Below are 13311 nucleotides of genomic sequence, written 5' to 3' on the forward strand. Positions count from 1 at the left end.
TATGTTTACTTAAAAAAAAAAAAAAAGTTGGTTTTCACCAGTATTAAATATTATGAGATGTGTACAGTAGTTTTTCGTGTATCCACTTTTGGGTTCAACTTTATTTTTTGTTGTTTACTGCCCATTTTACGCTAAGCTGAATGCTTCACAGATACAACTGGAAACAACCCAAATAATGAACGTCAGAATCAGATGGAATTGTTTGTTACCAGCATCTGCTTTCTGGGAGAAAAAGCATTCTGCAGAAACAGTGTTTGATAGAGTAATTCTGCACAGCTTGGCACTAAATCACTACCTGGTGCCAACAGCAGTGTAAAACCTTTATGGAGATGTTCGTGAGGTGGATAAAAATTCAAGGAAAAGCAGACATTTTGGAAACTGCTCTCCATTTTAAAACTGCAAGAAACACCAAGGATGTAAAGATCTCTGTTGCTATAGAGAGCTAAAAATAACATTCACCAACTCTCTATTGAGAGTCTTACACAAAATCCAGGCAGCCTTATGGCTTTCATTTTGTGGGACACATTTTGCAACTCTCCAACTAGGGTTGTCTAAAATGTCAGAAATTCCCAGTATCATTTACTCTGAAAGTATTAAAATTCACTAGAAGCAAAAAGATGCCTCAATTTTTCGCTGGTATTAAGAGATGTAAGTTCTTGTTTCTAATCCATTATGAAGGGCTTTCAGCTAGGCAAGAATAGCATTCTTAGCTCCTACCGTTGGCTATCTATTCTGACTCTTTGATACTCTTCATTTACATGTAATCCTGCAGTCTGCCAGCAGTTGATAAGGTTTCTGATACGTGCACATTTGAGGAAGAGAAGTTTAGTCCTCTTCCTGCCTTTCCAGAAAGCTGAGCTCCATGATGGAAGGCCTCTCAGGTTTAAGATTTCAAACAGATTTCTTCTCAGCTTGATACATTTGTCTCCCAAATAATTCATCTTCTAGGTTTAAAATTATTATAATGTTCAAGTCACTGCACTGCAGTTTTGCTTCTGCTTCCGTTATTAAAATACTTCAGACTATTAAAATACAACAAGGTAGGGAACCAGAATGAAGGGCGTAATTTCTCTCCATTTCAATGATACCATTTTGGAGATAAATACAGTGTGAAAATTGGGAACATCAAAGAAACGGCTGAGCTATACAACTCACATCTGAAGAATGGACTGAAGAATGTGTTAAGAGCAAAACTTCCACAGGCACTGTATTTTTCTGCCCCAAATGTAAAGAGTAGAATCACTCCACACAGTTTTGACAAAACCATTTCAAATGCTTCATATCATGCAGGTGTCGCCTCTGTCTATAGAAAATGAGACTATTCCCCATCTGCAAAGCCACACCTATAGTGTCTCTCAGCCTCTGCACATATCTAGACACCTTGAACCTCCAAAGTAAATTAATGTCCAGGGTGCCACGCCATCCTGATAGCTTAGCCAGAGTCAAACTCCTGGATGTCAAACTAAGAGGCACTAAACCATACCACAATGTAGAAACCATGGAGAGCAGTGTAAGCCTGGGTGATTTGGCACTGAACTCTCCACAGTACACACGTTTTGACCATTTGCAACTTACTTTACATTTCACCAAAATTCTGGTCTGGCTATAATACATTTACAAACGAGTTTCCAAGCATATGTGTAAGCTATTCCATCCTTTTTAGTGCAGATGGGAGCGTTGCAGAGGCCTACAGGTCAGCACAGTCTCTGGAGAAATTATTTACTTATCTTCCAAGGCTCATTTGTGAATGTGGAGAGATGAAGTGGAGAGTTAAAGTGGAAGGGTAAAAGGACTACAGCAACATTTAAAACTGTTCCTCTCTAAATTTTGTATGTATACCATATGTTCCAGCATGTTATTTTGTTCTGAATCTGTGCTAAGACATTTGTACTAGCCTGCCTCATCAAGACCAATCCTCTCAGCTGAATAGATATATCTAATTTAAAAGCTAAGAATGAGAGTAATTTATACCAGTGTGCATTATTTTGCACTTATGATCTTCCATTATACTGCCTATTCATCTTGGTATCCCAGTATGAGCATGGCTGGGGATTTTGCACGGTGGCTTGAAGAGCTCCATCACAACCTGGGAGTGATGCTCACACAAGGCAGTGGCAGAAGCAGAGCTGTGGCCCCTGGTAGTTGTAGGGGACTGAGTACCAAATACACAACACAGAGCAGATGGTGAGGGCAGGAGAGCACAGGGAAGGAGCTCACAGTCCTGCTTCTCCCCTGCTGCCCAGCAGGCTCACTGGCTGCATAATTATTCCAGCAGAGCCAATAAAGTACATTGTATTTATTGTGTTCATTGTCCTTCAGATAACAGGGCTCAGACCTGGAATGACTGATCTCTCACATACCTTCTGACTGAAGCAAAATCTCCTGAAAAAAATCCTTTTAATGAATGATGCATATTGTCTTCCCCTCTAGTTTTTGTTCATAACTAGTTCCTCCCTTTGAGGAAGAAAAGAAAGAATTACTGAAAAACAGATTACAACTTAGTAGTTGAAAAATCCTATGCATTTTTCAATCTATTTTTCAAGATAGAAAATAATAGTAAAGCATCATGAACCAACACACAAAAGTTTCCTATGCCTTTTAAAATATGTGGATAAATTTGAAACTGTTAATGAAAATGAGATTTGCATTTATCTCAAAGCATAATGTAGAAGTAATCAAATATATTTTCAAAGTAATGTTACAGACTCAGAGTATCTTTTTACTGTAAGAGGAGAATTTAGGTTACCCAGACAGCAAGCTGAGCTGTAGAGCTATGTCTGCAATATTTACTAAAACATATTTACAGAGATAAGTACACGTGCATATACTCGCACACACCCTGTTTGCTTTAACAAGAAAACTAGAACTGTGTCTTAATTCAGAAAAGAGTGACTGTATGTTCACAGGGGAGAGGGTGTGCCTTTTGACTTGGAGCAGCAAATGCTCAGTTTATTAGCCTTGCTCACTTTTCCCTACTGAGTTTAAATTCAGAGCTAAGCAAATTTCCAGGAGCAGTCCTGCAATTCCAGCTCTGTCTGCTAATCGATTTGCTGCAGCCTGGGAAGCCCTGAGCACAAACTGGAATAGCCCTTAGCTTTCATGGCTTGCCTTGCACTTCCCCACATATGCAGGCCTACCTTAGCCAATTCTGACAATCTGGATGGATTGGGTCCAGCTTTTTTTTTCTTCTAAACTCCTTTAGACATGCATTTATTACGTTTCTGTGCCAATATCTTTCATCACCCCTGGCAGACCTGGGGGTGGATGGAAGCTGTTATCCTCTGCACATAAGTAAAGCTATCACTTGTCCCACACAGACACATCTGAATGACACCAGCATTATGTATAAAACACATGGCTGGAAGGCTTTGGACAACCTCTCCTGCTCAGTATGGGCCCTTTGCAACATGGATTCATTTCCTAATACTTCAGTTGTATCACGATGCACATACATACAGAAAATAAAAATTGCTGGTTCCATTTTGTGTGTAGTTTCAGGGACAAGAAAGAAAGGAAATACTGTTGTGTTGGATGATAGTACTATCACACTCTCTTATCAGCCTCAATTGTTTGGCTGCATGCTTCTAGCCATATCTAGTGCAAGCTCTTCCTAAAGCAAAGCATGAGCTGTCGTAGCTCTCCACTATAGAGTGAAAACAGCCTTTTGATCAAAGGCCAAGAAGAGCTTGAAGGGTATGGAAAGGAAGCACTGGACGCAATGGATTCAGACAGACAAGAAGAGGTGGAATTTACTATGGGATGCGGAATACAGGACCATCCATAATCAGATTCTTGAGGTCTCTCATGCTGGGTAAGGTCAGGAAAGTATTTCCTCACTTGATGCACTAGAGTAGGTAGATAAACATGAGTAAATGTACCTAATATGATACCATTCAGAGCATAAGAGCTGAGGACTCAGGCTTACCAGAATAAACAAGACATAGTTTTGTCTTGTTTCCCCAGTACATAGGGAAAAAAAACTACATGTAATTTGTGTTTCTACCATGTCATCAAAATAAGGCATCTACTGAATTCCAAGTGTTCAGGTAGATGTTTGCACAGAATAAATTCCAGATATCTGCTCCCTGTCAGAGCAGGTGGGACTCCCATTTACGATTCTGGGATTTCTACTTGACAAATAAAAGGAACCAGAAACTTCTGTTTCATATGATAATATAATTAGTGATTGAAAAAAAAAAAAAATAGAAGGTTTTTTCAACCTGTCTCAGCTCCTGTTATTCAGCCTAATTTTCCCTTGCTCATTTTCAGCCTATTTATTCCTAGATAAACCCTCTGGCACTACAGTGAATAATCCTCTTCTCTCCTGGGATTCAGAGTGAAAAGGGAACGTGTCACTCTCTATGACAGAAAGAACTGCTAAAATAAAGATGCTGGTGAGGATTGAATTTTTAACATCTCTCTCTTTTGGGGTGTGAATAGCACCAGAATTCAGTGATAGGGGCCATGTACTTCTAGGTCATCAGGTCAGATCTGCCTGTGTCCTCCAATAATTTTGACAGCCTGCCATCTGTGATACAAGGAGCAGATGTTCATGCGAATCTTGGTCAATACGTGTCTGCTAGCAAGGCTTGAATTTCCAGAAGACCAACAGTTTTCAGCAAGTAGTACTACAGCCTGCTTCTGGACTTTGAGACTCACTTTTTTAAGAAGACAATAGATGCATTAGACTTTTGGCCAGTGTTTACAGAACAACAAAATGCCAACAAATGGTGCCAAAGACCTGTTGGATGGCAAGTGTGAGCACAGCACCTTCCAGAACCAGAGGCTGAGCTAAAGCAATGGCAAAATATCTGCCAAATCTTGCAAGATGATAGGCTTTCTTCACTGTCTCCCTCTGCCTCTGTACATGGCCTTGGGAGTTTTTTGGAGACACCACCAACTGCAACCACATCAGCTTCAATGCTCACGTGAGAACAGATGTGATCAAGACTTGAGCTGCTGAGATCAAACTGCTTCTGCTTTAATAAATACAGGAATTATGACTCAGAGGCTGTACACAGGGCAGCCTCTCAGAAAACAAGTCACCTTCTCCCACCATTAAATTACACACAACAGGAAAGGATAATGAAAACAAAAATATGTGAAACTGGAAAACTGACTAGAGTCTGTCCATAGTTTCCAGTACTTCAATCTGTCCTTGGAGGGGAAAGACATACTTAATTCAACACCTTATTGAACACTGCTCCAGAAGCAGCTTCCTCAGAGAGCTCCAGCCGTGGAGCAGGTCTAAGGCAAAATTTTGTTTATTTCCAGAGCCACCTCTGGCAATGACTGATCTAAGGCCATATGTGTCAGCTGGTATTTGTCAAAACCCTTGTGACACTACGATCAGCCAAATCCCTGAAGCTGGACACTCTTCGGTCATTTATTTTTAAACAGGCCACAATGCAAATCAATTGATCGCCTATGAGAAAAAAAGAGCTAGAACATAACAGCTTTAGTAGGTATTCAGTAAACGTGTTTAAGTCAGTAATTCTTTATGCTCACAAGGGGTGGAAAGCACCATTCTCAGCTTGCTTGTTGGCAGAATTTATCATAGCATCAGTACTACAGGTTTATAGCATTTTTCACTACTGTCTGTAGTTGGCACAGTACTGAAGACACTATCTAGGTACAGTTTCAGCAACAGTGTCTGATGGGCACACTCTGGGGAAACCATTAGTATCCTAGACAGGCTCTTTTATCCTTGATTCTGCGGCCCATAGACCAATGTAAACAGAAATTAAGAAGCATAAGGTTTCTGAATAATACCTCAGAAAATCTTCTGAATATTTCATCATTAGTACTTAGATATGCGTTCATGGAAGCCTGGCTTATTCACTCTAGCATATAATAAAATCCTTAAGGGATACCTGAGGCCAAATTGGTTTTGTCTGCGTTAGCGTCTAGTCGTTGCATGAATCAGGCAAAGCTGAATTTCTAGCTTAGACTAAGAGCTCCCTAAAGATAGGGAACCAGGCTGCCTTGTCTGGCCACGTAAGTGGCTTGGGTTCAGAAGTTCTTCAGCCCATACATTATTACTTACTCTTCTTTGCATGACATGCATTTGCTAGTCATATCACACAGACAACCTGATTCGAAGCAGCCTGCAAATGCAGTGAGAAGGAATGAAGCACAGAATTAATCCTAGAATGAAGTGAGGTGCTATGGGCTGAGCTGCCTGTTTAATTTCTCTGCAAGTCCTGAGCCAGACCTGTCCTTCTGATATCAAAATGGGAGGTTTATGAAAGGCCTGCCAAATCTCAGCAGCTAACAAGGAGCCCTAAAAAGGTCTGGGAAAAAGATGCAGAACAGATACAGTCTCATTGTTATGGCTTTAGGCAGCAGGGAGGGAAGACAGGATTCACCTCTCCCCATTAGTGCCAGCTCTTGCAGATCCTTTTGCAGGATGCAGGATTAAGAAATACACTCATCTCCTGTTTGCCCCTCCCATTAGTTTTGAGGGTAAATCTTCCCCAGCTTTTCACAAGTGAATTAAACTACTTTGTTGTGGGGTTGCTTGAATGGACCCTCCAATGGAATCTGAATGGGCAGTTACAAAGTCTCATAAGGACAAGGTATTTCAGATTCTACTTCTCAGCATGTCTGCACCTCAACATCTTTGCATGTTCTAACATGCAAACCAATTTGTTTGCTTTGTAGCCTTGAACCTCATGCCTCAGGGCATAAATTAACTAACTCCAGGGCTCTAGAGGGATTTCTTTATTTATTTTTACCCCTGATCTTTCAGCAATGCAGATGTTACTAGATATGCCAGGGGGTTATTCACCTTGTTGAGCATCAATTACAAATCACAGCAGTTGGAAGCATTTGTATATTTTGGCACAAACCTTATTCTGTGTCATATTAACTAAAGTTCATTAATACAATCAATAGAACTACATTATCCTGGCAACAGAGTTTGGTCCATTGCTAGCAATGGTACTTCAGTGGTGAAATTTTTACTGGTTTGTTTCCAAATATCAGCTTAAAATCAGTGCAACAACTGCAAAGTTTGTTTGGTTTCTGTAGTGCAGCTTACATGCATGCACCCAGAATACATTTTTACTAGTAGTGAAGCATCAGATGCTGCTTTACCAACTACTTTGTTAGCTGTTATGTGAAAGAATCAACCTTTAGCATTTGTGAGCTTAGTCATCCTGCTTCTTCCTCCTTGCAGCTCCTGCTCTTCCTCAATGCAGTGCAGCATCTACAATGAAATGGCGATTTCTCCTCTGGTCTCCTGCGCATTTGCATCAGCTTTGCAATCAGATAAATAAACTCCACTCATCACCTGCCACAAGAAATCCTTATCAAAGATAAGATTGCCAGAAGGGATCATTTTATTAAGACTAGAAATTATTTTGAGAGCATGTTCACAAGTACCATGACATATAAACGTATATAATTCCATTTGGTGAGACAGCTAACACTCAGATGGAATAGAAGCACTTTGTCTGGGCTAGATAAAAGCAAATAAATAGTATATGCATGACCTCTCCCTGTGCTTGAAGATTTTAAAGTCCAAAGGAGATCACTGTATGTTACTAAGGCAAAAAAGGCACTCAGTTGTCCTGATTGTTGACCAGAACATCTATAGGAAATATCTCCCACCTGGACAGTACATTTTTTCGGTTTATTCAGTGATGCTAATTGATGGAATGGGGGGTATTTAGTTAATTAAGACATGGCAATACATCTGCTAAAGAAAAGACAGAAGGAATTCTATACCACTGAAAAGCACCTTAATGATAACATAGTACTGAACCTACTGCATACATTTTTGGTCCTTCTAGAGCTCATCCAATCACATTACTCATCCAATCACATTAAAAAAAAAAAAAAAAAAAAAAAAACAGACTACTTTTTTTTTTTTGCTAGACCTCTTTGTATGTGTTCTGAATTACTAATTACTAAGACTTTGGAATGCAAGACAGCTTAGGAAAAAAGTTCAGCATGGACAAAAGACATTAATTTCTTAAAGCAGGAATAAATGCTGACAGACACCACTTGCAAAGCAAGATATACAGACGACGGAAGATGGGCACTGGGCTGTTGGTTATGAAATTGCTTCCTCTCTCCTAAACACCTATTTATTGTACAACACAGTGAAAGAAGCTCAAGCACAAGTGCGACATTATGGCTATACAACATTTGCAAGGTCTACCTCTGACTACTGCATTCAAAATATTTGAATGCAACTTCATCCACTGTGTCAAATTCTGCTTTCTATTTCAGTTTAACTACATGAGGCAGAAACTGTCATCATGTGTTTATAAAACAGTCGGTGCTCCCAGGAATCCAGACTTATTTGGTACGCTGGATATAACTGTAACAGATTAAAAAAAGAGAAAGAATCTGCCAATACAACTGCCTTATGACATGACCCACGGGTCAGGCCAAATTCAGTCCTGCACACATCCGTATATACATACACATAAATTACATTATATGTATCTCAGCAGAATGGGAGCTGCAGTCATGAAACAAAATGCTGAATTTAATCTACTGTCTTAAGTTGTTGTTTAATGCACTGAGTTCTTTAGCAGATACTTCATTCTATGTAGCTGTGACAGTTGAAAACATAAATCTGTATTGTGATTCTGTAAAGACTCTTCTTTGGTCAACAGTTTGAAGCTGCTTCTGAGTTCTAGGGTTTTTTTCAATAAGGTGGTGGTATGCTCCAAGGAGAGAAGCAGCAGACAGAGTAGGCACAAAGCACTGAAAATGTATGCAAGAGCAAGTAAAGTAAGCTACTTAAACACAAGATTCTAATTTTGCAATTTCAAAATGGTAGTAGTATTCGAAAGGGTAACAATCTGAGATATAACAAGAAACAAACTTCTGTAAAAAAAACTAAACCACTGTTGTTTTAAGTGCTACATTCATTCAAATGTACCTCATCCCATCCAGCTCTCAATTAACTGCTTTCTCATTCCAAATGCAGGTCTGCAGTGCATAGAAATATAATCATTTACACACCAGTCTATCATTGCCACTACTTCTAAAGCATCTTGATTACTCTACTGATGAGCACCATGGAAATGCCTATAAATAAAATAATCAGCTCTCATTAAGTTACAGTTCATGGAGTAGGGAAAGATGATTTTCCTTTGTACGTTCCTTTTGTATATTTTATCATTTCATAGCAGAGAGTGTAATGCGCCTCTGATGGCACTCAAAGAGACGGACTGTCAGGATGCTTGTCAGTATTTCAGCTTTGAGCAGCTTGCACTTTTGTATGAATATTTTCTTCTGAAAATAAAGTACTATTCATGAGAATTAGGCATTCAAGAATCTTTTTTCTAATGTCAGAATCAGACATGCAAAAACCTTTAATAAACCTTTAATATCATATCAGAAGGTCAGACTTTATGGAGCAGTATGTCATGAAACCCTAACAGCACTGTGCTCAAAGCAGAAGCTTCTGGCTTTGGCTTAGAAAATTGAAAACACACATAGGTAGGAGATTTCAAATAAGCTTACATTAAAATATAAGCATTCAAGGAAACTTTCCAGTAAGAACAAAGCATTGGTAAATCAGATTTGCTCCTCAGGGACCTCCAGCAATAATTGATGCCACAAATATCAAACATTGCATTACTGTCAAATTACAAAATCTCACTGCTCTCATTAACTGCAATACAAAATGTACATTTGCATGCAGTAAAACTGCTGGTGGTACCTAACACATAATGTAATATCACATTTCATAAAATGGTAAATTATAAAGCTAATAAAACAAGTTAAATGTGGTAACTTCAATTAGACTTTACTGAAATCTGTGGCAAAAACACGACGATGAAATTTTCAGGTTGCCCCAGTGAACGAAGTACAAAATTTAGGTACCACTCTCTATGGATCTCTGAGGCTGACATGAGGAAAGCAAGGTTGCTTTCCTTCAAGGTTCCTGAATTCCTTTTGCAGCCATATATTGTGGCTGCTATGCATTTGCAGTTGAAATTGCTAAATTACACGATCTTAGCGCTCCGTCTTCAGACACATCCCCATGGAAGGCAGCCACTCCAGCACCAGACTGCACTCTGCCCCACAGCAACACTACTCCAGGCAATCTGTAACTTAAGAGCAAGCAGCATTTTCCAGATTTCTGCTTAACAATTAACAGAATTTCCATAAGTGGTACAGCCAACAGCACATAAACGCAGTCCAGCTTATGAGTTGGTTTGTCAATGGGGCATGCTCCAAGAATTTCCATGCTTCATCCAAAACTGCATCTAATCTCCAAATTGTCAGCTGTTCTGAAAGAACAGAGGCAATCTATTCACCCAGATTAAGATTCTCATCCCCACAATTGTGAGTGCAACAAGACAGCATAAGGAGACAACTGGTTTGGGGTCAGACCCATCCATTAAGCCTTTTTTAAAGCTTCTGTGATTCAAAATGCACGGTCCTGCGCCCACATACGATTTTCCTCAGTGCAAAAGAATCATTTGACCCTCCTCTCCCACTTCTCACAGCCACTTCCAGTGTTCCCAGTACATTACATATCCTGTATCACTACAACATGCTACTGTACAGTCAGTTTAGCTGGAAAGTCGCCCACCCGTGTATGTCATATAAGCTGTATGACTTACAATGAAACAAGTGCAGGGCTGAGATAAGTGGCAAGAAAACCTTTGATGGTCAGTTGAGATTTTTATGTATGGGCTGGGACAAAGCAAGAGCTACACACAGATACTGTATCTGGACTTGGAGACTTTATGAACCAATGTTGGGTGCTGAGAGGATGAACATTTTCATTTGTAAAGACTGCATGTTGGTTGGACTCACTGCTTAGTGTTGGCAAGGTATTTGAATAATTTTCTCCAAAGATAGGAAAGTAAATTTAAAGCAATAGCATAAAACCCTAGAATAGCCAGTATCCAACTTTAACAAAAGAGCTGGAGTAAGAAAAACAGATACAAAAATAAGATTATCTCTTAATTACAGCAGACTCACAACTATTAAATCAAGATCAGAATTTTTCTTGAAGAAGAATCTAGTTCTTCCCAGTCCCCAGAGCTATCCTCCACATTCTTTTAAGGATTTTCATAGATATGGTAATATGAAATGCTTTATTGCTGTGTAGCTGCTAACAAGAGACAGATGTTTATTTCAGTTCCAGGAAAATGCAGACACGAAGCACATTATGATGACCACCCTAATATTTCTGACCCAAGACCCATTCTGCATGTTATCTATTTATGTATTTAGTCAAGAAGATGCAACAGTTCCATACTTTTCCTCCTACTTATTGAGAGCATACATGGATAGCTGCTTCATCTTAGCATGGCCACAGTGGGAGGCAGGGCAAGTCAAGCAACACAATTTCATGAGCCTGAGAGCTCTTGTAATTACTTCGGAGGCAAATCAACTGGTGGCCATAAGCCGAACTCCCCATGTTATTTATTTAGCTAGTCCGGAAGACACACAGTGCATGTTGGCGTGCAGGATGGAGCATCTGTTTCATTCAGATGGCTGGCTGCATTCTTCACTTGATATTAATATCAGTGAAAATTTAGTAACTTAACCACTGGCATGGGAAGACTGACTTCTAAGAGAACAGATGGCAGTGATCATCTCAGGTTAATTTTAGGCTTCAAAAATTATTCTGAGTCAGCAAAGCATCAAGAGAAGAAAAAAAGAAAAAGGCAACATCTGTAAAATCTCCTACCTGTTTTCCATCCAGAGTATACAGCTTTTTGACCACTCCTGTCTCCAGCTTAATAGCTTCAGTGATATCAGTGAGAACTTGCTCAAATGAATGGGCCGTCTTCTTGTTTAAGAGCACACGAACTGCCTTCCGGGGCTTCACCCCACTACGGATGATGGTTACCAGCTTGGGACGCACAAAATCTTTGTTCTCCTTTGCCTGGGCGCTGTTGCTGCTGGCCAGAGACTGAGGTGCTTTCTGGTTGGCAGATGTCTTCACATTGACAGACCAGTTGGGATTGACGTTCTTCGTGTATTCCACCTTCTTGAAGAAGTTGTCAGATGAGCATACGTAACTCTCTCCTTTCAAAAGAAATGAACACCAGTATAATACAGTTCTTAACCTAAGACTGCTGAGAAACAGACAGTACACATTTTTCCCCCATTAACTTTGTAAAACATTCATCACAGTTTTCATTAGAACTTCAAAGACATCTTATTATTAAAACATTGTGTAAGTTTTATATTTTATATTTATGCGTATTTAAAATATGATTTAGCATTTCTCTGGTGTAAGCAAGTCAGACAGCTTATATCAGCAAACACACACTGTCACTCGGTCACATAAACCTGGGATTAAATAAGACTGAGATTTGTAAAGGCGTTAGTTACCTGAAGATGCCACTAAGCTGACTAGAAGTTCATAAACATCTACTTCATTTAATCACCTAAATTATTTTGCAAATCTGTGAGCTTCTTCTCTATCTTTACAGACCTAGTTACTACTTCAGCCTATCATCCCCTTCCAAGAGAATATCAACATCCATCCACAAGGTACCTGTTCTGTAAAGGCTGAAGAATTATGAAAATCCAGTACTAAACAATCTTTGTCAAAAAGCATCTTTGATAAATGTAGCAGGCATAACAAATACACTTCATTTAGTACCAGTGATTTATTAGTCAGATCTCACAGCAGCTGAGATAGAACACTATACCAAATACCATTGTTTGCTATAAAATGGCTGGTACCAACCAAAAATATATTAAGACCAAATATAGACATAGTAGAGAAGGGTGAAATGTTACACAATCCTAGTAGTAACTCATTGGAAAAAAAAAGAAAAAGAAATAAAGCCCTCCTCTATCTCATCCAAAAGTAGTTTCAAGCTTCATCTGTAATTTACAGGATTCTATCTACCTAAGGTTTTAAAATCACCTTAAAGAAGGATTTGTAGGAGCTTCTTTGGGGCCTGCAAGTCTGATGGATCCTAGAGGATTTATTACTAGAATGAGACTGTAAAACAGTCTCCCAGTCTCCCTAAGGGAATGTAGCTGTCTAGTCTGAAATGACTCAGGCTGCTGAGCATTTGAGGATGCACAGAAACAACAAAAAACAAACAAACAAAAACAGTGATAGAGGAAAAAGCCTTTGTCTCACCATTAGATAAAATTTTAATAGGAACTGAAGACATAAAATGGGTACCTGCAGGATTTTATGAAGTTTCTTTTGGTGCTTTGTTGGACTGATCCTACAGTTCTTTAGGTATTGTGATAGTTAAATCTATATTTTGATATCAAGGCCATTTTGAATAAGAAAAAAAATCCTTCTTCATATACAGAAGCAGTTGCATTATCTGTTACCTCCTACAAACTCTATGG

General features: G+C 39.2%; 1 protein-coding gene across 4 annotated transcripts in view; it reads right to left on the reverse strand.

The window, feature by feature from the left end:
• DCX (doublecortin) overlaps positions 1 to 13311 on the reverse strand; it is a 124770-nt gene that overhangs the window by 51126 nt on the left and 60333 nt on the right. For all 4 annotated transcript variants that reach the window (XM_090150092.1, XM_090150091.1, XM_090150093.1 and 1 more), the window contains exon 5: positions 11675 to 12015. In XM_090150092.1, the coding sequence (XP_090006218.1) occupies positions 11675 to 12015 (341 nt within the window). The remainder of the gene's footprint in view (positions 1 to 11674; positions 12016 to 13311) is intronic.

This window comes from Phasianus colchicus, chromosome 14 (assembly GCF_987193195.1).
Source record: "Phasianus colchicus chromosome 14, bPhaCol1.hap1.1, whole genome shotgun sequence".
Classification (NCBI taxonomy): Eukaryota; Metazoa; Chordata; class Aves; order Galliformes; family Phasianidae; genus Phasianus; species Phasianus colchicus.